Source organism: Perognathus longimembris, chromosome 23, assembly GCF_023159225.1.
Source record: "Perognathus longimembris pacificus isolate PPM17 chromosome 23, ASM2315922v1, whole genome shotgun sequence".
Lineage (NCBI taxonomy): Eukaryota > Metazoa > Chordata > Mammalia > Rodentia > Heteromyidae > Perognathus > Perognathus longimembris.
The window spans coordinates 27,875,420-27,900,783 of record NC_063183.1 but is presented as its reverse complement, the minus strand read 5'-3'; the positions used below and the strand labels follow the sequence as shown (position 1 = coordinate 27,900,783).

At 39.9% G+C, this 25,364-nt stretch overlaps 1 protein-coding gene across 3 annotated transcripts in view; it reads right to left on the bottom strand.

Moving 5' to 3' along the window:
- Secisbp2l (SECIS binding protein 2 like) overlaps positions 1-25,364 on the bottom strand; it is a 43,935-nt gene that overhangs the window by 5,081 nt on the left and 13,490 nt on the right. For 2 of the 3 annotated variants that reach the window (XM_048331880.1, XM_048331878.1), the window contains exons 4-17: positions 25,087-25,222; positions 19,516-19,745; positions 18,984-19,008; positions 18,555-18,670; positions 15,226-15,360; positions 14,022-14,102; positions 13,109-13,276; positions 12,837-12,978; positions 9,304-9,473; positions 8,590-8,722; positions 7,137-7,299; positions 4,416-4,636; positions 3,462-3,616; positions 1,032-1,251 (exon numbers count right to left, since the gene is read on the bottom strand). In XM_048331880.1, the coding sequence (XP_048187837.1) occupies positions 1,032-1,251; positions 3,462-3,616; positions 4,416-4,636; positions 7,137-7,299; positions 8,590-8,722; positions 9,304-9,473; positions 12,837-12,978; positions 13,109-13,276; positions 14,022-14,102; positions 15,226-15,360; positions 18,555-18,670; positions 18,984-19,008; positions 19,516-19,745; positions 25,087-25,222 (2,095 nt within the window). The remainder of the gene's footprint in view (positions 1-1,031; positions 1,252-3,461; positions 3,617-4,415; positions 4,637-7,136; positions 7,300-8,589; positions 8,723-9,303; positions 9,474-12,836; positions 12,979-13,108; positions 13,277-14,021; positions 14,103-15,225; positions 15,361-18,554; positions 18,671-18,983; positions 19,009-19,515; positions 19,746-25,086; positions 25,223-25,364) is intronic. The other variant, XM_048331879.1, reaches the window with a different exon arrangement.

Below are 25,364 nucleotides of genomic sequence, written 5' to 3'. Positions count from 1 at the left end.
AAAAATGAAAGTATTGTTTAATTAAACAATTACAACTATTTGCATTTTATAGGTGTACTTTTTTTTTTTCTTTTTTTGGTGTCATGCCTGGGGCTTGAACTCAGGGCTTGAGTGCTGTCCCTGAGATTCTGGGCTCAAGGCTAGCACTCTACTGCTTGAGCCAAAGTTTGCTCCACTTCCAGCTTTTGGATAACTAATTGCAGATAAGAATCTCACAAGTTTTCCAGCCAGGGCTGGCTTTAAACCTTGATCCTCAGATTTCAGCTTCATGAGTATCTAGGACTACAGGCACGAGCCACCAGTGCTATCTAGCTGTAGTGAATAATCACATGAATGTATTCAACTTGGTTATCACTCATGGATTATACATTGACATAGAGCATATTTGGGAAACTTGAAATCAGGTCACATGGTTTATACAGAACAAATTCTTCCTTTCCTATAGGTACTTTGGAATAGAACAGGCTCTTCCTACACTCACTTCCCTTCCTCATGAACAAAGTCCCCTCCATCCTTATCTGCACTGTTAATAAAGTTATAATTCATAGATTTAATATAGGAGAAACATATCGGAAAGATGATTAAATTGCAGGGCCTCACAGAAAGTCTCAGACACCAATATTTTTATTTTTGTGATGGTCCTGGGGCTTGAACTCAGGGCCTGGGTGCTGACCCTGAGATTTTTTGCTCAAGGCTAGTATACTACAACGTAAGCCACGGTGCCACTTCTATTTTGCTCGTTAATTAAAGGTGAGAATCTCATTGACTTTCCTGCCCTGCCTGGCTTTGAACCATGACCCTAAGTTCTCAGCCTCTTAAGTAGGTAGGATTTTAATTTTTAAGGGACACATTTAATGCAAATGCATACCAAATTTTTGGGCAAAACCTGAATAATGAGAAATATCAATCAATCAGTATATGCTAATAAAAAAAAGTTGAACAAGATTTTTTTAAAAGATAACAAGGTAAGATGGAAAGCTACTTACCAAGTGAACTTAAGCACTTTAATGTAATGACATGCAACCACTTACCATATTCCTTCTCATTCACTTCTGAGATGGGCTCTGAGATCACACTGCAGAAGGAAATGGCGCTGGCTGCCGACGGATTGCGGGAGTGTCCCATGTGGTGTGGCGCCTTTTTCACGTTCTTCAGGGCCTCCTCTGCCTGCTCCTGCTCCATAGCTGCAACCATGTCTTTATATGCTCTCCGGGCTTCCTCCGTGAGCTCCACTAACTTGTTAAACAGGCTCTAGAAACACAGAGACTCCATCAGTCCATTATTACTCCTACATTTAGCAATACAGGGCTCTGTTTTAGGTCAGATGCAATTTCTAATCAGGAAAAAATCTGCATGTTATCTAAATTACAAAATACACTGTAGCTTCTACGTAGTGTTTATATAATTTCCACAGGCTTCAGGAAATTTCTTGATTCTAACACTGAATGTGATATAGCCAAAGTTCTCACGAAGCCTATCAATTCAACGACTGTACTCTCCTTTAGGTTGGTGCAAGATGGAAGCCCATGTCTGCTCCTGCGGAATCTTTTTTGCTTTGTTTCGTTTCTTGCCAGTCCTTGGGCTTGAACTCTGGACCTGGGTGCTGTCCCTAAGTTACTTTTGCTCAAGGCAAGTGGTCTACCACTTGAGCCATGGTGCCACTGCCAGCTTTTGTGAGTAGTTTATAGGAGATAAAGAGTCTCACAGTTTCCTGCTGGGCTATCTCAGAACCATGAGCCTCAAGATCTCAGTCTCCTTGAGTAGCTAGCATTACAGGTGTGAGTCACTGACACCAGGCTTGTAGAACCTTTTATATAACTGGAAGGAAGATAAAGAGGCCATTGCAGTTCTAGGCATAGCACTTTAAGTGCTTTGAGAAGTGAAAGTGCTATGGCTTTAACATGAGACATTAAAGTTCAATTTCTGGGCATCACTGAGAGATTCACAAAGGAAGATGGCATCTGGTACAGGATTTGAAAAATAGGTACAATTTGAGGGGTAAAATAGAGCATTCTTTGCTAAATGTAAAACTTTCTACAGAAAAGTAGGCTTATTATTTAGAGGCCTGTAGTGTTAGCCTATTGGAAGAATTTAACAGGCCAAAAGGAAGTCAATGAGTGGTGTAAATATCTACTAGGGCCTTGAAGCCAATGAAGATACAAAATAGGCAAGCATAGTTACAAGGTTAAATGATAAAAACAATCTGGAAATAGAATCTGAAAATAGAAGATGGAGCTAAATAACTAAAAGTTCCTCCATGGATGAAACAAAATTAGAAGGGGATAAAAAAAAAATTACGGCAAAGGCTGGGAAGATGGTCTAGTGGTAGAGTGCTTGCCTCACACACATTAAGTCTTGGGTTCAATTTCTCAGCATCACATATATAGAAAAAGCCAGAAGTGGCACTGTGGCTCAAGTGGTAGAGTGCTAGCTTTGAGCAAAAAGAAGCCAGGGACTGTGCTCAGGCCCTGAGTTCAAGCCCCAGGACTGACAAAACAACAAGAAACAACAACAACAAAAAAAAACCCCAGCAAAATGACAGGTGGGGGCTGGGAATATGGCCTAGTGGCAATAGTGCTTGCCTCTATACATGAAGCCCTAGGTTTGATTCCTCAGCACCACATATATAGAAAAGGCCAGAAGTGGCGCTGTGGCTCAAGTGGTAGAGTGCCAGCCTTGAGCAAAAGGAAGCCAGGGATAGTGCTCAGGCCCTGAGTTCAGCCCCAGGACTGGCAAAAAAAAAAAAAAAAAAAGACAGGTGAATGAAGCATCCATAATGTTTGATAAAATAGCAATGTTTACATAGTGTTAAAGAAGGATAAATAAGACAATAACAACTTCTAGGGGTTATTTATATAACAAATTTTAGCCAGGTGCTAGTGGCTCATGCCTATAATCCTAGCTACTTGAACTCAGGAATTTAGCTTTTCCACTCAAGGCGAGCACTCTACCACTTGAACCACAGATCCACTTCCAGTTTTTTTTTTAAGTGTTTAATTGGAGATAAAGAGTCTCACAAACTTTCCTGCTTTGAACTGTGACCCTCAGATCTCAGTCTCTTGAGAAGCCAGGATTACAGATGTGAGTTATTGGTATTTGGTTGCTATTTCACTTTCTCAGAGCCCATCTCAGAAGTGAATGAGAAGGACAATTTCCTCAATTAAAGGAATCTTTTCTCTCTAAACAGACACTGAAAACTTATTTCACATCATCACCCAGCCATTTTAAATAAATTATCAAGTACTACAGAGTCCAGAAGAGAAAACTGCTTTGGCAGAAATACAAACTAAAAATCTTTCTAGTTCCTGCAGAGAATTCTGCTTCAGGACTAATCCATGTAAACATATTCACCACTAAAAAAGAAATTTAACACTCCAGAATTTTCTTTGTCATCTCATTCCTTTAAACAGAAGTTGTGCCAGTCCTGCCTGGAGAGTGACAGCATGTCCCTTAAGTCTTACCTCAGCGCCAGAGTAGTTGAAGATTCCCACTACGCTGACAGGAACCAGCTTGTTCACACAGCGTCCCAGAGCCTTCCTTCCCAGGGCAAACACAAAAGGGATTTCTTGTTCCCGGGCCATAGCTATAACGTTATAGAGCGCCTCATCCAGGCCACCTAAGAAAACCAACGTATGAGGAGGTTTCATTTCATTGTTTCCTAAAATGAGCTATTCTAACTAAAATTATGTTTGCACTGCAGCAAAACATTCTTTCAATGTGTCCAGTACTTACGTTGTTGAACACATTCTCCACTTTGAATTTGTATTGCATACGCATTTACATATTTGTATATATAACTTTCCTTCTCCTCAACTAAGTCTCAAGTTCCTTCAAACATAAGTTGTTTTTGTTGGTCCTTAGGGGTTAGCATAACAGCAATCAAATTTCAATTTAGTAACCATTATAGGGAAATACTTAAAATTGTTATTCTTGGGGCAAACTCAGCCAAGAAGTGACCTGTCACCATGCATGGTCTCCTCCTGGATGCACATACCTGTCCCTGCCCCCTGATCCGGTGTCTACTTTAATCACCTACCAATTGCTCCTCCACCTCAAAGGAAAAATTGGGCTGCACCCACATGGTGCAAGTATTTGCAAACTGGCTCCCCAAGAGCCTCTCTAAAAAGAGGCTGGGTTCTTGAGGAACAAATCTCTACCACAGGCAAGAGCAGAGAGCTTTACTTTTTTTCTAATTCTTTTTAAGAGGACAGGACATCAAAAGAAGGTACTAGAAGTAAAGAAATGCACACTGACAAGTGCCTACTCTTATTGCTACAGAAGGGACAACTTAGAACTTCCTTTACAGGCCAATCTCAGTTACCCTAACTCAACTTCAGGTACTCATTTTATGACTATATTCTACAAATAGCTCTCACTTTAAAACAGGATATTCTACAACTATACCAAATACATACCTTTGGACTGGATTTTTTCACAGTTTGGAGAAATTATAACACATTTGATCTTGTTCAACTTCATGTGTTTGGTAACTTCCCTCAGACCCATCACTAGCCGCCTTCTTGCTTTTGCTCTCACAGGATCCTTTTGGTAGATGCGTTCCTGAAAACTGACTAGCTCTTGGAGAAGAAGGGTCACACATTCATCAATTTCTTTACAAAGAACCTGGTTGCAATACCTGTAAAAGAAGCAAAAATAAGTAATGCTATCCTACAATTACAAAATTACATTAGGAAAATATCTGAGAGAAAACACAAGCAATAAAGATTTTAAAGGTTCTAAATAATTTAGTGAATTTGAAAGGCAGGAAAGTGTTCTACATTTTCTTCTTTCTGATTTTCTCTAAGCTAGCTTTTAATGGAGGGTAGGTTAACTTCAAGAAAGTAATATCTAGGGGCTGGGGATATGGCCTAGTGGCAAGAGTGCTTGCCTTGTATACATGAAGCCCTGGGTTCTATTCCCCAGCACCACATATATAGAAAACAGCCAGAAGTGGGGCTGTGGCTCAAGTGGTAGAGTGCTAGCCTTGAGCAAAAAGAAGCTAGGGACAGTGCTCAGGCCCTGAGTCCACGCCTCAGGACTGGCAAAAAAAGAGAAAGTACTATCTCAACTCCTGATTATGAAATTCCTAATGATATAATGCAAATATCAGCTTTTTATAAGGCAAAAATACATTGTTTTCCACATATACAGGGTCATATGCATACATAGACACAAATTAACAAAAATATGGCATATTCAGAGAAGACTCCCAACAGTGTAACTTCTCTGAGCAACTAATGCACAGCTGAACAAAATGAATACCAGGAAGCTGAAACATGTTTTGTCAACGGGGTCACCGGTGAATAGAGACAGGAAAGGTGGGCAAATACAATTATAATATTCAGTGTCCACGTGTGAAAATAGAACCAGGTAATGAGGAATTGAGTGAGGTTGGGACAGAGGGTGGGGAGAACAATGGAAAGAGTGATGCCAACTACTTATAAACTGGTATGTTGAATTAAAGGGAATAGTAATAAACTTAAAGGTAATAATAATACAAATTAAACTACAAAAAAGTGGAAAAAGTACATATTGTTTTCCATAAAAGATTATTTCTTTCCAATAAATAAGAAAGGTTATTCTAGTGAGAAATATAACTTCCACCTGAATGTCCTAATATTCATACCTCATCTGCCAGCCTAGGTAAGTCTCAATCATAGATAAGGTATCAGGTAAGATGGCCTTGCTGGCCCCAGCAGCTCTGATAACCTATAGCTATGGAAGATAAACCCACTAGTTAAACTGAAGTCAAAACCAAAGAGGCCTTGTGGTGAAAAGTCACATGTTTTATATCAGAGATTACATATAGCTACAATGAGAAAACAGAATGGAAGTATGGGCTCACCACAACACTTCATTTCTGGGATAAGATCTTCGAGCACACTTTTTTTTTTTTTTTTTTGGCCAGTCCCGGGCCTTGGACTCAGGGCCTGAGCACTGTCCCTGGCTTCTTTTTGCTCAAGGCTAGCACTCTGCCACTTGAGCCACAGCGCCACTTCTGGCCGTTTTCTGTATATGTGGTGCTGGGGAATCGAACCCAGGGCCTCATGTATACAAGGCAAGCACTCTTGCCACTAGGCCATATCCCCAGCCCTCAAGCACACTTCTTGTCACTCTTTCACTCTGTGCTAGTTCTCATCTCATCCCCACCACAGCATTTAACAAGCAGAAGTAATACAACGTGTAATCTAGTACTGACTAGGCAAACACATGTCTACTTCTACATTATGTAGGCCTGCCTTTTCGTACCAGCAAAACCCCACCCCACCCCCTAAAAAAAAAAAACACATTGTGTTGGAAATCTTGCTTTATGTGAAAAATGTTTTTAATAAGTACCTCTACTACACTACTTCAGAAAAAAGGACACAAATGGACAGACTAAAGGAAGATGAACTGTCATAAGTACTCAAAATTAGAGAATAAAACGTCAAAAATGCAACTTTCTTCCTTCCCTTTTCTTTCAGGCTGTTTATTTTATACACACGTAATGTCTTTCATCTGCCAAGAATTGCCTCATTCCACATCTGTTATTTGGTATTTAATTAACTTCTCATAGCTTACTTAGCAAGAAGTGCTTGCTCAAAAACAATAGAAAAGGAAAGGGAACAAAGCAAAACAATCTAGTTTGAGCTCTAACTGGCTGTATGCTTACCCTAGGACTCTTCCATGTGTTGTTTTCAAAGGTAAACTTTACCTACACAAATGTTAAAGCACTAAAATGCTTCACAGAAGTAACTTACTTTAAGGTTGTTCATTCACAGATGGGACTCTACATTCCCCCTACTTCTCTGAGTCCTAAGACACAGAAACAGCTCCTTAGAAACAGTTTGAGCTGAATATGTAGTGCAGCAATAGAGCACCTGCACTTCAGGGAGCCCTGGGCTCATAAACAGATAAATAAGCAAATACCTTCATGTGATATGTTTATTTCATGTAATAGAGTAGACATCTATTACGCTTTCCACAAACACTGACAGAAAGGATTGCTTTAAATATAGCAAAACCAGCTGTTTAACAATCCCAGAAAGAACTTAAAGATCTTTGGTAATTCGCCTACTCAACTCACCAAGTAACAATGGTAACACTTCAGTCAAGATCCTTAATCATAATAATGAGGGGGAAAAAAACCAACTTACTCTCTAAATCTTTTGCTGTGGATTTTGGTTATTGTTGATGATGCCATTGGACTGCCTATCCCAGAACTAGCAGGAGAACCTTGTGACACAGGGGTCATGCAGTACGGAGAGTTCTGACTTGCCGGAGAGAGTGATGTATCACTGGGCATACTCAGTCCAGTATCTGTGGAAATGTGAGATGATGGTGAAATAATTGAGAAATTTCTCGGCTCAAAGGCCCTATAATGAGTTGTACAATTTAGAATAGCAGCTGACTTCTGAATCATTTTTTTCCTCTCACCAATTAGTATTTCACATATACTAGAAAAATGAAGCCTTCTTGTTATCTATTAACATATACTCTCAAAATCAAGCATTGCCTAGCAATCTCCAGAGGAGGTGGGAGAAAGCCCCATTATCTACCTCGTGTGGTTCCAGAGGACTTAAGGAACAAAGAGCTGTACCTCTTCCTATATCCTGCCATCTACCCCTTCATCTCTTTTATACCTGCTTCTTACATTGTTGCTGGCATAACACATTTTATCCTGCTCATTCTCTCCACCCAAATCGTAATTCTCCAGGCATGACACCAGCTTGTCTCTTACTTGACCTTTGCTCCTGTACTCAGAAAGCCACATTTTTATATGCCATTTGGGGAATCTACCCCATCCTTCATTCAGTTCCTAAACAGCTAAATCAGGAAATGAGTATATTTGTACATTCAACTCCAAAATTAGCAAAGTTATATACCTATCTTGTCTCCCTCTTGGATAAAATCACTTGCCCATTCAATGCTCCAACCTCTAGCCTCTCAATTCCCCCCAGTTTCTAAAATACCTGTCAGAGATGTTCAAAAAATATTTGCTGAAAGGATGGAGGGATGTTCATAAGTACAAGGGGCATCATATTAAATTGAAGGTAAAGGAGAATCCTAGCCCACTATATCCTTAGAAATAAAGTAATAATGAAATACTACAGCTGAATCTGTATGTAAATCAAATTTACATGTGTTACAAATCACATGTGATGATTACTAACTCCATGGACTGAATCGCATGGCTGGGATTTTACATGCTGGCTACTTACTATGTGGGCCTGACAATTACTAAATAGGCTCTGCATTGTATTTCTCTACTCATGGGGAAAAAGAAAAACAAGCAATGAAAAATAACCTCATGAGGAATGATACTGAAGACAAATTTCAGAAGTGAGCTCATGCACTGGTGAAATCTTACTTTTGAAGAGTTACTATAAACTCTGGGTTTGAGCTTCAAATATGTCACAGACTTATTATGTAACCAGTTACCCACCCCCTTAGCCATCTGCCTTCAAACGAAATCTCTCAAAAATAAATTTATATAAAATATGGAATGCAATCTCCACTTAGGAACATAGCAGTTATAGCTTAGCTAGCAATGAAATACTCCAGCATATTCCTTGAGATGATGAGAAAGAGCACCCCACATACCCTTACCTTCCTGGGAAACAATCTCCTGTGGCAAATCATCAATAAAATCTAAATGCACTTCTGCTGGTTCCTCAGATCCCAAAATGCTGTGGTCCACAGCTAAGCGTCCCTTCTTTTCCTCTCTTTCTTTCAAAATAACCTGAAAGTCATTACAGCAGTTGTTAATTACTAACCACTCTTCCACTGGAGACTGAATGATTATAATATACAGCAAAATATAGGTGAAGTTGTTTACATAAATGGGACTATAAGGATTTTAGCTGGCCACCAGCAAAATGATAAATGTAATTTTAGGTAATATAAGTTGAAGGAAATACTGTACACAAAATAAAAGCAGGTAATGATGCTTAAGAACACATAGCTAAACAAACTATAACTGTTTCATTCTCTAATCCTGAGTAACAAATATGAGTTTCCAAAACAATGACTAAGGTAAAAGTTTAGAAACCAATTTATACAAGTTATTTGACTGCACTTCAGTTTTCAATTATTTAGGCACAGATTATCTCCTTCTGACTCCCTTAAGCAGAATTAACTTGTAGATGAAAATGAAAGTAAAAAAGGAAGTTTGCCTAAAACTACACACAGAGCAAATTAGTACTGAGATCCGGGGCTTGAGAGCCTTTATTTCCCCCAGAGCTGAGGATCAAACTCAGGGCCTTGTACTTGCCAGACAAGTGCCATTTCACTGAGTTAATAACTCCCTAGCCCTTAGCTTACCTTTTTAAGTGCTGTGGGTCGTTTTAGTTTTGCAATCTCCTTCTCTTTCCCTTTTTTTGCTTTAGAGGAAGTAATGTCCAAAGAATTAAAGGATGTCAAGCAGGGTTGACTTTTCGCTAAAGGTTTTCTATTAGTAGAGTCTTTAGTATGAAAAGAAGCTGCAGTAACCACTGCAAACAAAGAACATTAGTTTTATCTTATTTAACTTATTTATTGTATTTTATTTATTGTGACCAATTCCACATACTTTCAGAACCTGCATCTACAAAAACAAGAACATCTTATTTCCATGGAAGTAGCATAAAGAACAGTACGTGGCCATTCAGGGACCCCCAGAGGCAGCCCAGCTTTTCAGTCTCCATAACATAAAGAAGAAAAGGTTGATAACATTAGCCAATTTAGTAGTTCTAAGTAAGTTTCTAGGTCTACTCTGATGGCAGCAATCCCCAAGCACAAATGTTCATTGCAACTGGTATTCAACTGAAACAATTCAACCTTAAGGCATTCCTCACTCCTGGGCTTGCTATTCATCCTTCCCAAGTTGCTTCTATAGCCCTTCAGCTTCTAAACTTCTGATCTCAATCATCTCACTCCAGCAGCGCTTGCCTGCCACTTCCCTGGGAAGATGATATCTCGTATAGGCCTTCAAAGCACCTGAGAGGAGATGACAGATACTCTCACTCCAGGCCCAGGCTCACCAACCACCTCTGTCCTCACTCCCCACGCAGTGTCTCACCTTACTTCTTTCCACATTTTCCAACTTCCTCCCCAGCCTGACTCTTTCCTGACCCCTTGCAACAAGCTAAAGAAGGAAGGGAGGGTGCACACCAACAAAGACCTTCCTGTGATTGTCTTCCCTTCAGGCTGAGGTGCTGCAACTCCCCTTTCCTTCCAAGCTAAATTTCTCAAGTTTTATTGTCACTGCTTCCCAAATCATTGCAATCTGTCCACCTTCTGAAACTGATTTTACCACTGACAAATATAATCCCTGACTGGGGCGGGAAAACCTCTAATCTAGCTGTGTTCAGCATCTGGCACAGGACTACATCCTTTGCCTCAAAATCCTTCCCTTATCTTCTGGGACATATTCTCATACTTTTTAAAGTCTTTTTCAAATTTACTTCTTTTCTTCTTCTTCCTTTTGAAATCTGAGCATTTGTGCAGGTCTTGTCCTGGAACACCTTTTCCCCTAAAATTTCCTTCCTCCAACAATCTTATTTCATAGCTTCAACAATCCATTTGAAACTTGGTGACTTCTCATCTAAACTACACTAGTATAACCGCATGTCAGAAAGCACCAGGCTCTCATTGCTGGCATGTCAAGTACAAGTCTGCTCTTGTCAACACAACTCTTCATCCATGATCTTATCTGGTATAATATCACCAAGGCCCTTTTCACCCACTCCAAACCAGGGCTAGATCTAGTTACATCTGGTTTGTTTTCACATCTTACTGTTAGAAACCTAGCAACTCCTTACAGTTCTGTCTCATTCTCTGAACATCCCAATAGCTTTCTTCATAATCAATACTTTACATTTAAACACTGGTGACAGAGGTTCATCTCAATTCCATCTGTCAAGAATCCTACTCCCTCCTTTCTTCTATGAACTCCTTTATAACACCTTTCCCATACCCTCTGTAGATATAAATCACTCTCGTTTGCACACCCATACAATTTGGCAGGTAGATTTCCTAAGGTGATACTTTTGATCAGTGATTTACATTGGTCTTATCCTACCAGCAAATTATAAACTTCTTGTACAGAAGTATATCTTAATCATCTCTGTAATCCTAAGAGTTCCTGATAGCATGTTTTACATAGATTTACTTTTACATATTTTACCATTTGCTAAGTAAATCCAAGTTGTAATGATAAAACACTTGAAATACTACAGGCTGACATTCTCTTCCTGATAATATTAGTTAACATCTATTGAGTAATTGTCACTAAGATTCTCTAGCCACTTTACATATATTGTCTCTTTCACTCCCCCCAAACAATCCTGAAGTAGGCACTAGCACTAAGGTTAAGCAACTTCCTAAAGAAATACACAAAAGAGCATGATTTGCACAAAGGCACAATGCCTAAGTAACTCTTCATATTTATATAAAATACATACTAAATGAATTCCAAAGATATGGAAGCAAAAGAGTTTTTTAATTTGTTTTTTCTTTTTCCAATGATTTGGTGTTCTTTACCTTATACATGGTGTATTCATGTGAATATCTTTGGGAAGGTAACGGGGAGGGCACAGAATCCAAGGAAAAAGTACAGCAGTGGACACTGATGAAAGTGAACTATACAACTCGTGGATTGAGACAGAAGGGAGAGAATGGGAGAGAATGAGGGAACAGATGACACAAGGACATGAACTTATTATCTGACACATGTAAATGAAACCCTTCTGTATATCACCTCTACAATAACAATTTTTTAAAAAGCACGACTTACATCCAGACAGCTTGACTTCTGAGCCCCTGCTTTTAGCTATTATTAGGCCACATTCCTCCTAAAACACTGCTCTTTGTTATATTCCCTACAGTGGGCCATGGGGACAAATTCCTGCCTCTTTTCGGTTCTCACATGCCTCACTTCCTCGAAAGCTTAATATAATTTAATGTTATTTTTCCTAATAGTTACTCAAAGCAAGGTTTGGGGTGGATGGAATTAGCTATAGGTTTAAGCATTCTGTACCCAGGGCTACAATTACCCACTGTTGCTTTTCTTTTTGTCTTGTAAGCAACAGGTTCTCACCTGCCACCTAACAAAACTCAAGCCTGCTTCTCAGCGCTACTGCATTTGTTAAAATAGAAATTACGACTTCTGTAGAAAGTCACATTCATTTTCTCATATATATACACGAAATTGACCGAAACTTGTTTATCATTTAACTGGACATCATAACAGTCAACAGAGCCAAACTACCTTGTGAGTGTTATAATAATCTGAAGAAAAACATGGTGGGTTCATAATGTACACCAGCTGCCATCTAAGCAGCAGAGAGCTGAAGTCTTGATGCAGTAAAAGATGCTGATATCCAGGAAACAAGCCCATAGATGCTGAGCCAGGAACATATATGGGTACACGGGGCCCAGAGTGCCAGGCGAGAATGGTGATGAAGGCAAAGTGGAACAGCGTTAGCCAAGATGTGGCCTTGGGACTCTGGCTTTATTCCAAGTTCGAAAAAGAGCTCCTGGAAGGCTTGGGCCATGGGGTGATACTACCTGGCCTATCTGCAAAGATCATTGGGTTTAAAGTAGGCCGGGGTTTGGGGGCAGGGGAAGTTGGTAGTAGATAAGAGGCCACTCACTGGAGTGTATGAAATGGGCACTTCCAGGAGAAAGGAAGGAACTGTGAGTAAATTATAGGTCTGTTTTAAAGGAAGAACAGACAGATGTGCTACAAGACTCAATGTGGAAAGAGAAGGAACACAGAAAACTAAAAAGTGTGTGTGTGCCGGCTACAAAGGCAACAATACTATACGTGTAATGTACATTACAAAGTCAAACGCTGCTCACATAAAGGCTATTACCTGTGTATGACAGAGGTCTTGTGTTGGTGATCTGCCGCGCTTTCATGGCTTGCTGCTGCTTTTCCAGGGCAGCTAGCATGTCCCCTAAGTCTAGCTGCACAGGCGTTTTATTCTTTTTGCCAGCTGCTTTTGATAATGCTTCCTGCAAGACAGATAAGAAAACATTTTTTGTTACAGTAAGTGAGATGAATCATGGTGGTTTTTAGCAGTGCCACCAAACCTAGCAAAAAAACAAACCAACCTATGACCATTGTTCATAAAAATGACTCTACCTGTAATTTTTTTTGCTCCATGCTTATTTCTGAATATTCCTGAGCTGTTGCAAGGGCAGCTGCCAAAGCTTTTTTCTTCTGACTTTTTGCGCGTTTAGGAACGGAGGTGGTAATGGGAATTGGAGTCTGAACTATATTGATGGGTGAGTTTTCGGGTAAGTCATCCAACTGTAAGAACCACAGGAAAAAATTTGTTAGCAATCTCATACAAGTCTAATCCTAAGGAAAGACAAGCCTAAGGAAAGGGTGTCCCGTAGTATAACTGAGCCAGACTCTTCAAAGGACCCAATGTCATAAAGAAGATGGGACCAAGCCGGATGCTGGTGGCTCCTGCCTATAATCCTAACTACTCAGGAGGCTGAGATCTGAGGACCTCAGTCCAAACCCAGCCCAGGTGACTCTTTATCTCTAACCACCAAAAAACTGGAATGGAAGTGGCACCATGGCTCAAAAGTGGTAGAGTGTTAGCCTTGAGCAAAAGAGATCCATGACAGCATCCAGCCCTGAGTTCAAGCCCCATTAGCAAAAAATAAATAAATAAATAAATAAAAGAAGGTGGGACCATTTTAGACTAGGAGATAAGGGGGCAAACATCCATAGTGTATGCTTATCAGGATCCTGGACTGAAATAAAACAAACCCTCCACAATAAAATGTTGTAACAACTGGGGAAATTTGTGCACAGACTGTGTGCTGTTATTTAATTAATGGTACCTTCCTGTCTAATAGCAGAACTCTGAATTTCACAGGAAGTAATCTTTGTTTTGGCTCTGTGAAAATAAAAAGTTAAAAGGTGTACTGTTTCCTCCAAACCATGTGGCCTTGGGTCTCTCTACTTCTCTGTAATAGCTCTTCTCATACAGTCAAAGGTCATAGCTTGCACAATTCACTTATACTTCTGAAAAGTCACTTACTACTTTTGAAGAAAGTTTCTGTTGAATATTTTCATCCTTAGCCTTTCCATTCTCGGTTAGTTCTTGAAAGCTGTCTTCATCCTGGAATAGTTATACATTTTAAGTAAAAATAGGTCAGAGCAAACTTTGAAGAAAGTTTTCATTGTCAGCCAAGGAAACTCAGTTTTCAGAAGGAAACCTTCCTTTTCCTATGCAAAACCTTGCCTGCTACCCTAGCCTGGGGTGTGTGTGTGTGTGTGTGTACATACGTGTATACACGTACACACACATACATGTGCACATATCCACACTTATCACCTCTTTATAACTAAAAAGTCCATACTGGATTTCATCACATCCAGATAATGTTGAAGATTTTAAATAGTTAATTCTGTTAATATATTCACTGTTCTACATTATCAAACACAACTGTAAGACTAAAGGCTGAAAATTAAAAAAAAAACTTTTCTACCTAAACTAATTTTTTTCCCCCTTGTACTACCGGGGTTTGAACTCAAGGCCTCAAACTACTGAAGTCATATAATACACAGGGTCACTTGAGCCACACATCCCAGCCCTTTCCGCTTTAGTTATTTTATAGGTAGTATTTTGTGCTTTTTGCCCAGACTGGCAAAAAGCCTCCAATTGCAATCATCCTACCATCAACTCCACTTGGCTACCTGTGAGCATGCCCTAATGTACCTGACCTACTGAGATAGTCTCCAGAACTTTTACCCAGGCTGTCCTGGAACTTTGATCCTCCCAATTTCTGCCTCCCAGGTAACTGGGATTCCAAGTATGAACCACCAGGCCTAGCCATGACATCTTTAGACATAAGTAGAGAAGCACAATCCTATCTGGGTATATTAAAACTACTCCGAGTGGGGCACTGGTAGCTCATGCCTGTAAATCCTATCTACTTAGGAGGCTAAGATGTTAGGATCACGGTTTGAAGCCAGCCTGGGCAGGAAAGTTCATGAGACTCTTATCTCCAATTAACCACAAAAACACAGAAGTGAGGCTGTGGCTCACGTGGTAGAGGGCTAGCCTTGGGCAAAAAAAAGCTCAGAGCCAGCACCCAAGCCAAGTTCAAGCTCTAAGAAACACACACACACCCCCCACACACAGGTATTCTGGATGGAGTAACTGAAATGTACTCTTAATTAATTTGTTTGTGAGAGCATTTTCCTGTAACACTTTACAAAGAATTTGAAAAAAAAAATACCTCAAAATATAAAGACTCCGAATTTGGGTCACTTCTGTGGGACTGACTAGGGTTTAAATGCTTGTTATCTTGTCTCTTTTGCAAATTCTGTCTTCTTTCTGAGGAAGTACTATGTCCTCGGCATCGGAGTCCAGCCTGAGTAACCCCACAGGGGAAAAGAAAACCTTATTATGTTTAAGCAACTAGTGTGGTGAAGTAAAACACATTTGCAGGAAAGTACAAAAAGCTCAATAAATTTTTATCAAATGCACCATTCCAGAGGCCAAAATCTCTGTGAAGTAGGTAATTCTAAGGAAAACATAAAAATGTGACATTTTTTTTCTGTGGGGGAGGGAGCATTGGTCATGGGCTTGAACTCCGGGCCTAGGCTGAGCTCTCTTTGCTCAAGGCAAGTGCTCTACCACTTTGAACCACAGCTCTACTTCCAGTTTTTGAGTGGTTAATTGGAGATAAGAGTCTCATAAGGACTTTTCTGCCCACGCTAGCTTCGAACCACAATCCTTAGATCTCAGCCTCCTGAGTAGCTAGGATTACAAGTGTGAGCCACTGATGCCTGGCTAAAAATGCTATCATTAATAAACCCTACTTTCTTTCCCTCTACATGAATATCTACATCAGCCGTATTGGTAAGGGCCTTGACCTGAATGCCAGACGATGTCCTTGGCGGGGATGGGGGGGTGGGGAAGTCACACTAACGGGGCACTTCTATACTCCAGCAGGACAGTCAGTACTCAGCCAAATAAAAATATGAAGTGGTAACAAAGCTGACACCCAGTCTGCCCCACCACAGACCAGGAAAGTGAGTGCAGAGAAGGGGTTTGGAAGACAGAGTGACTAGTGAGGAGGAGAGTGAAAGACAGCAGGATCTCCAGGGCAACACTGGGTCCCCATGGCAGTGGTTCTACTCTATTTCTTTGTGTGTGTGTGTGTGTGTGTGTGTGTGTGTGTGTGTGTGTGTGTGTGTGTGCTTTTCCCTCGGGCACTTGTGCACAAGTAGCTGAATGCTTTCCTCTGACTCAACCAATAGAGCTTAGTGAGCAGAAAAGGGTTAATAAGTCTATACAGAGTTTAAGCATGCTTTTCTGGTCTTCTATGTCAGAGCTCCTCGCATATGAACAATTCCTCAGAGGGAAAGTTCTTTCTACTGTGAATAGATGACTTCTTCTCTGGGATGAGACTCAAGGATAAAACAGTGACATAAAGAGACCCTGCTGTAACTACTCTATTTCTTGACTGTTTCAAGGTTAAGTATCCTGTTTAGGTGAAGAATATTGTACTTTAGTTCTGCAAGATGTTGCCATCAAAGAGAATAGTACAATGCTTTTTATTTTTATATAACTATTTTAAGCCTGATACCTGGGTACCTGCAGGTATTTATTTATTTTTAAACAGTCTTAAGGGTCATTTTAACCTAGAGCCAACCCACTTTCAGTCTATTGAAAGTTTGTTTTCCAATAAATGTTATTGTTGTTCTCACGTACTTTCTCCTCTCCCCCCTTCCCTGCCTGCTTCCTCCTTAGGAAAAAGTATCAAGTAATTAATAAAAAATCTTTCTTTACTTGAGCATGGTATGGTGGGGCACACCTGCAATCCCAGCTACTGGGGTAGCAGGAATAAAGAGGATCAGAGTTCATGGACTGCTTTAGCAAGAAGTCAGCAAGACACTCAGGTCAACAAACAAAGCTGGGCCTGATAATCCAGCTATATGAAAGGCATACGTAGGAGGGCTACAATCCAAGGCTGGCCCTGGATTAAAAAAAAAAAATGCAATTTATTTTTTATTTTTTTGCCAGTCCTGGGGCTTGGACTCAGGGCCTGAGCACTGTTCCCTGGCTTCTTTTTGCTCAAGGCTAGCACTCTACCTTCTGGCCGTTTTCTATACATGTGGTGCTGGGGAATCGAACCCTGGGCTTCATGTATACAAGGCAAGTACTCTTGCCACTAGGTCACATTCCCAGCCCAAAACTGCAATATTCACTACCAAGGATATCTGGCTCACATTAAGGTAATCCAAAAAATAACTAAAGCAAAAAAGAATGGGGCGATGCGGCTCAAATGATTCAGCCAGCAAGGGTGAGGGCCTGAGTTCAACTACCAAAAGTAATCTTGTTCCCACAGTATAAATTATTATCCTAGTTATGGACTAAATGTGTGTGTCCTCCAAACCCATGTCTTGAAATCCTAATTCCGAATGTGGTGGTATTTGGAGGTGGGACCTCAGGGATCACCTCAGGGAGGTAACTGGGTTATGAGATCAGAGCCATCATGAATGGGATCAGTAATCCTACCCAAGGGACCCCAGCCAGAGAGGCCCATCACCTTCATGACCTAGTCTTAAGACCTCCACATAAGGCTGAGGCAGCCTCCCTACCACTACCACAGAGGGGTGAACAACTCAAATAAAGCACACATGCACAAAGCTATAGCACAGAGTGCACTTATATTTTTTTAAATATTAATAGGAAAAAGACATGGCAGAGGTAGCAGTATTTGAGGGCATTCTTCTTCAAAATAATAAAATATTAAAAAATACAGAAAAGTAAGAAATTAGTACAATATACATCATACACTTAATACCTCCATTCAATGTTTCACCTTCTTTTTTTGCCAGTCCGGGGCTTGAACTCGGGGCCTGAATACCGTCCCTGGCTTCTTTTTGCTTTAGGCTAGCACTCTACCACTTGAGCCACAGCGCCACTTCTGGCCTTTTCTATATATGTGGTGCTGAGGAATCAAACTCAGGGCTTCATGTATAGAGGCAAGCACTCTTGCCACTAGGTCATATTCCCAGCCCAATATTTCATCATTTAAAAAAAATTATTTAAGTAAACTTTATGGATTAAGCCATTTTAAAGCTATAGATAGCAAGATAGTTCACTGTTTTTTTGTTTTGTGTTTGGGCAGTACTGGAGATTGAGAACTCAGGGCCTTGCACTTGTTAGGCCAGTACTCTACCACGTGAGCCATGAGGCCAGTTAGTTTTGCTTTCATTATTTTTCAAATAAGGTTCTGTGTTTTTGCCTGGGCCAGCCTCAGATCTCAATGCTCCTATTTATACTAAGATGACAAGCAGGTATCACTGTGTCTTTTTATTAGTTGAAATGGGGTCTCGTGAAGTTTTTGCTGAGCTTGCCTCCATCTCCCCCATTTCAGCCTCTTTAAGGTTACAGGCATGAGCCATGTGCCACTGAATAGTTCACTTCCAAATAATTTAACAACTGCAAACATTAAAGATAGTGTCTTTTCACAATCATGATGCGATCATTATCACAAATTGAAAACAATTCATTTTACATCTAATCAAATTTCTCCAATCTAATACAAATTACCTGGGAATTGTTTTTTTGCTCAGTTTGCCTTCCACCTCTAGAAAATATCTGGTTTTTTTCCATCCAGGGTTTTTTCTGGGTTGCCTGGCAAGTTACATTGGTCCAATTTACACCACCTATAACACATATTTAAAGATTTGATTTACTTCGAAAAGAAGCCAAAATCTAATTGCCCCTTACCTTTATACACTAAAATCAGTCACAATAAATACTGAGATTTTTCTATAACTTTCAGTGACACTCAGTTGTTAGTCACACAACTTGCTTGCTAAAACTGTACTTTTCAAATTAAATTCAATTACTGAAAGATTTATGTCTGTGGGCTCTTTTTCTCTTTCTGGTTTTGTAACACTAGTGAGCTATATACTTAAAAAAGAAAATGGATGCGGATGAAGAGATTATAGCAAAAACAACACAGAAAATAAGTACCTGTACACACAGATGATTCCACATGCTAAAGGCAAAAAGAAAAAGGAGACAATTATTTTCCACTCACGAGTCAACACTATATACTTGACAAATGTTTCATCATTTAAACTAGCATTTTTCAAGTTTGTTTTTTTTTTTGGTCAGTTATGGGGCTTGAACTCAGGGTCTGGGCACTGTTCCTGAGCTTGTTTGCTCAACGCTAGTACTCTACCACTTTGAGCCACAGCACCACTTCCAGTTTTTGAGTGGTTAATTGGAGAAAAGTCTCCTGGGGCCTTTACTGCCTGGGCTGGCTTTGAACTGCAATCTTCAGATCTCAGCCTCCTGAGTAGCTAGGATTACAGGCGTGAGTCACCGGCACTCAGCACACATGCTTCTTATAATGGCAGAATGTTGCTTCGTAATACTTTTCATTCTGATATATAAACCTTATTTTAACCATCTCATTACTATAGGAACTGTTTGCTTTAGCAGAGGACATGAGAAACTGATGGATGCAGCCACTGATACGGAAACAAGGCATGCTACACACATTCATGGTCCCAGCGTCAGGATGACGGGAAGCCCCAGCAGCAGGCTGGTTATTGTTGTGTTTAGGACTGCAGTAGCCGCTATCACTGTCAATGTCAGCTTCGCTGGCCCCCTGCTCACTGGAGGATTCGGCTGTGGGGTGGGATGCTCTTCTCCTCCTGCCTTTGGACTTCCAAAGCATTGTGGCCGTGCTCTCAGACAGAGACTTGTTAGCAATATCTGATGGGAAATCTGTAAGAAGACAAGGAAAGTGTTGATGATGACCCGTGTTAATCAGTAGGTTGTGACAAGCTGTACATACACAGTAAACGATGTGACCTTTTTAAGACTAGAAGGTAAGATACTCCTGGTAAGTTGACTGACATAACATGTTTCTATTATGAAAATAAAATATTGTATCATTAAGATACTAAAATAAGAAGGGCATAGTGGCGCAAGTTTGTGATCCTTCCTACATGGGAGATGCAGACCAGGCGATCACACTTTGAGATCAGCCCACACATAGAAGTTGGAGACTCCATCTCAACCAGAGCCTAGGCGCAGTGGCATGCGCCTGTTACCCCAGCCAGAGAAAGCACAGTGACAGAACACAATAGCAACAAAGTAAAAACATGTCTTGAAAATTAACAACGCAAAAAAAAAAAAGGGCAGCTGGTGTGCATGCAAAAGTTTCTATGAGGCCAATATGATAAGGTCTTAGGGGATGCACCGATTCAACTTTACTAGAAAATGCCACATCATTTTCAGAAGTGGCTACAATTTATACTCCAACAGGACATAAACATTCCCACTGAGCCATACATTCTCTATATACTTGACACATTTCCTAGATTGTAATTCTTGACACTCTGTTGTGCATAAAAAGGTGGTTCAGTGTAGGATTTAATTTGCATTTTCTCACTTAAATAACAAGGTTAAACATTTTTCCAGATGCTTTTAGCCACTATTCTTTTTGACAAATTTTACTTTTGTATCATTTAACTTGTTGTTTGTCTTGTTTTTAAGGTTTTTTTTAATTTCACAAATTATAACTACATTGACATTTTTTAAACCAAAAGTCAATAAGTTGTCTTCCAATAAATTACAAGTTTTCTTTTTCTCCATTACTACCCATTCATAATTTTATTTTTGGCAATACCAGAGTCTGAACTCTGTACTTCAAGCCTGCTTGGCTAGCACTTTACCACTTGACCTTCAACCTGACATTTTGCTGGTTATTTTGGAGATGGAGCCTCAAACATTTTTCTTTCTAAGGTGGCTTCAAATAGTGAATCTTTAGATCTCAGCCTCCTGAGTACATTAGATTACAGGTGTGAGACACCAGCACCCAGCTCACATTTATAGATTTTATACAAGGGTGACACAATCTGAGGTTATGTGGAGCAGTGTTCTGCATCTTCTATGACTTGGCAGTTGTTCTGGACACTGTGTTTCACTGTGTCTGCAGCACTGTGATATGTGTGCTTTTCCTCAAACAGCCCCTTCTCTTGCAAACAGGAAACTGCACTTAAACATATCCATAAGGATGGATAATGAGTCAAAGGAAAGATTCCCCCAGTCCTGTCAAATGGTGCCCTGTAGGCACAAACAGTGCCCTCTGGCATTATGTCCTATAGGCCCCAAGGACAGTATACAATTATTTCCATGAGTTCTTTTAGATATCACACAATGCAGACAACTTTATACTGTCACTTATTTCTCCTCCTCTTCTTCTCTTATCTCCTCCTCCCCCTCCTTCTTCTTAGTACTGGGGTTTGAAATCAGGACTTCATGTTTACTAGGCAGGTGTTCTACCACTTGAGCCATAGCTTGAGTCTTTTTTGCTTTATTTTTCAGGTACGGCAATGTGTTTTGCTCAGGGCCAGCCTTATTTAAGGCTCTTATTTAAGGGCTTTCCAAATCATTTTAGAGACATGTACAACCATGCCAGTGCATTAACTGAGATGGGGAATGTCACTTTCTGCCTGGGCTGGCTTTGAACCTCACTCCTCCTGATCTCTCCTTCCTGTGTAGCTAGTTATTACAGGCATGAAGCACAAAATCTGGCCTCTCTTAAATTAAATTCTGAATTTTAGAAATAGTTCTCTGGTGGCAGCCACAAAGATATCTACCTATATTTTCTACCAATATTTTCTTCTACCATTGGATTTTCTCATGACGTCTTTAATCCAAATGAAACAGATTTGAGAGGGTATAAATAAGAAACCTGTAATGCTTTCCCTGTCGTTTCCCATATATGTATTTGTACACATACATAGGGGTCTGTTTCTATGCTTTGTAGATTCTTGCACATTGTACCAATAATATGAACCTGCAGGAATTAAGGTGATTTTGTAAGTCTTTAAATATAGGGGAAATGTTCTTTCCCAAGGCTTGTGTCTGAGACCAATGCTCCTAATTTTAGAATTTGTTTGTCAAGTTCCCCAAAACTTCCTACTGGAATTGTTATAAGAGCAGTGCTGAGTCTGCAGAGCAGCTTTGGAGAAGTGACATCTGCAGTATCCCATCACCCTGCATGGTGGGATGGGACATGCACACAGGATGTGGTTAAGGCCCTGCAATAGTGTTTTTCAGTTTTCTGCTTGTGTCTCATATCCCCAAGACTAATTCCTAGAAACTACGCTTCTACTGCTATTATAAACCGTATCTTTGCTTAAATTTTGTTGGTGGCACGCTGACCTAGAATTAACTTTGGTATATTACTTTATATTTGGTCATCTTATTAAACTCTTATTAGATAATATAGGCTTGTGTTCAAAAGCAAAATTGATTTCAACAAGCTATTTCTATGTCTATATTTAACTCTGTCTCTTGGTGACAGCAATCCATCAATCCTCAGAGGTCAAAAACAAACTGGCGAATACTGATAAAATACACAGTTGTCACTCACACTATGCCTTCCCCTCTCTGCTTTGTAATCCTTATGCTTCAGAAGGTGTCTTTATGGTGATTCACTAGAGAAGGTCAATTTTTTAAAGCCATTCCAGCACTGAAGAGATATGGAATTGATCACGATGATGAACAATCAACTGAAACTGGGGAATGTATTGCCCCTAGCATTTGTCAGTGTGCGCCCTACAAGCCACACAGTGCAGGTACTATCAACAGGATCCTTTCTCTCTGCTCCTAAAGGACCTAAGAAATGGTAAAAGACCACGTGAATGGATATACAATAGATGCAGAACAACCCAAGGGGAAAAAAAGCATGGGCTATCTTATTCACTTCAATTCAGACCTATTTGGAGGAGTTCCGTGTGTGATTTTTGTGACAGTGTCTTGCTATGTGTCTCAGGACTCCAACAATGCTGGAATTACAGGCATATGTCATACCACATAGCCTCAACCCAGACCTTATTTAAATAGAAGCTAAAGAAAAATAAAAAGCAATTTTGCTCAGACAAGATTTAATGCTTGGCCACGGACCATTAAAAAGGATTACTAGTGTGAATGACAATGGCAAAGAGAGATCAATATCTACTCCACAGAGAATAAACTGAGATGAGAGACACATAACTGCAATTTCATAATACAAGCTAATAAATAGCTAGAAAATTGTAAGGATATTATTTCTTATCTATTGTCAGGATACATTTTTTTATTTAATGTTGTTATAGTCCTTTACATTTTTTTGACAAATTATCTGACTAGTTTTAAATATTTTCCCCTCTTGGCTGATATGGGTTTGAACACAGGGCCTTAGTCTGGTTAAGAAGCACTCTAATATTAGTTGAGCCATGCCCACAGCTTTTTTTTTTCCCCACTGATAATTTCTGACATATGGTGACATTCACTGCCCTAGCACATGACTGTATCTCATGGTACAGAAGGCTAATGCCTTCTATTTCAGGCTTACAGTTGTAACTACAATAATAAGCATGGACCACTTGCCCAGCTTCTTCCATTGAGATTGTTTTGTCGACTTTTCTGCCCACTGGCCTAGAACTGCAACCCTCCTGATCTCAGTCTTTCACATAGCTAGGATGACAGGAACTCACTACCAGCTCCAGTCATTGGTTGTACACCTGGGAGGGCCTTAAGCCATGATCCTCTGATCTCAGCCTCCCAAGAAGTTAAGATTTCAGGTGAGACCCATTGGCTCCCAGTTTATTTGCTTTTGTGAATGTAGATACCACTGCTGATAAGTCTGGTTCAGATCTATGCTTAAAAATGGTATAGACAGCAGAGGATCACAGGAGCCCAATAGCTATACCCTTACGAACACATAAGATAATGCTAAGCGAAATGAAATCCATGTTATGGAAACGATTGTTATATCACAGTTGTAACTACTTTCAATGTGCCATAAGTAACTGTAGCCTCTATTATTGATGATCTTCTTGTATCACCTTCCTGTGGTTGTATCTACACTTTCTCTGTATCTTATCTGAGTATATTGGAAACCGGGTATACTGGTATTAGAACTAGGAAATTGGAAGCAAATACCAAAATCGAGAGGCACAGGGTAAAAAAAGACAAACAACTACAAAAGCAATACTTGCAAAACTGTTTGGTGTAAATGAACTGAACAACTCATGGGGCGGGGAGGGAAAGGGGGAGGGGGGAATGAGGGAGGAGGTAACAAACAGTACAAGAAATATATCCAATGCCTAATGTATGAAACTGTAACCTCTCTGTAATTCAGTCTGATAATAAATATATATATATATAAAATATAAATAAATAAATAAATAAATAAATAAAAATAAATGGTGTAGAAGGGCTGGGAATATGGCCTAGAGGCAGAGTGCTTGCCTTGTGTACATGAAGCCCTGGGTTCGATTCCTCAACACCACATATATAAAAAAACGCCAGAAGTGGTGCTATGACTCAAGTAGTGGAGTGCTAGCCTTGAACAAAAAGATGTCAGGGACAGTGCTCAGACCCTGAGTTCAAGCCCCAGGACTGGCAGAAAAAAAAAGAAAAAGAAAAAAAATGGTGGAGAAAATTTGCTAAGTTCCTTCTATAAAGATGTTACAGGATGTCAGGATGTTTTGCAAGGGGTTTTAATATTGTTATAATAACGTTTTTATTTCTAAGCCAAGCACAGGTGATTTAAAACTGTAATCCTAGCTACTCAGGGGCTGAGATATGAGTATGGCAGTTTATAAAGTCAGCCAAGGCAAAAAAGTTCTGACACTTATCTCCAATTAAACACCAAAAAAGCCTTTAGTAGAGCTGTGCCTCAAGAAGTAAAGCACTAGCCTTGAGCACAAAAGCTCAGGGATAGTACCCAGGCCCCAAGTTCAGCACCCAAGTTCAAGCCCCAAGATCAGCACACAAAAATGATTTCTATCAGAAATAATCACTCCATTTTCTACATTACCATATCCCACCTCTGATTTCTACACTGTTCTACACATACAGGGGGAAGGAAAAACTTAAACTTTGTTCAAATGTGTACATAACCAGTCAGGAAGTTGAAAGAAAACAAAAACACAAACCTTGCAAGGCTTCTGATGGTACTTCACAAAGTGGCAGGACAAATGGAAGGATGAAAGTATAGAACCCTGAAAAGTCCATGCAAGAACACAGATCCAAGCCTGTGATGAATACATAAGGACCCATTCCTTACCAGTTTGCTGTGAAGCATCAACCAGAAGAACAATTTTCGATCTGGTATCAGGACCTGCTGCATTCATTTCTTTCTGAGTAGCTACATTTTTCACCAGTGGCCTTTTGCTCTTTATATGCTGTTGTGAAAGTTGTTGCTAATTTAAGTTAAAAAAAAAAGGAAGAAATCTATTCAATGCACTGAACATTATAAAATCTTAGCCTATGGCTAAGATGTGCAATACACACATTCTCACGCTTCCTCAAATAATCATTAAACTACTATGACTGTTGAAATAT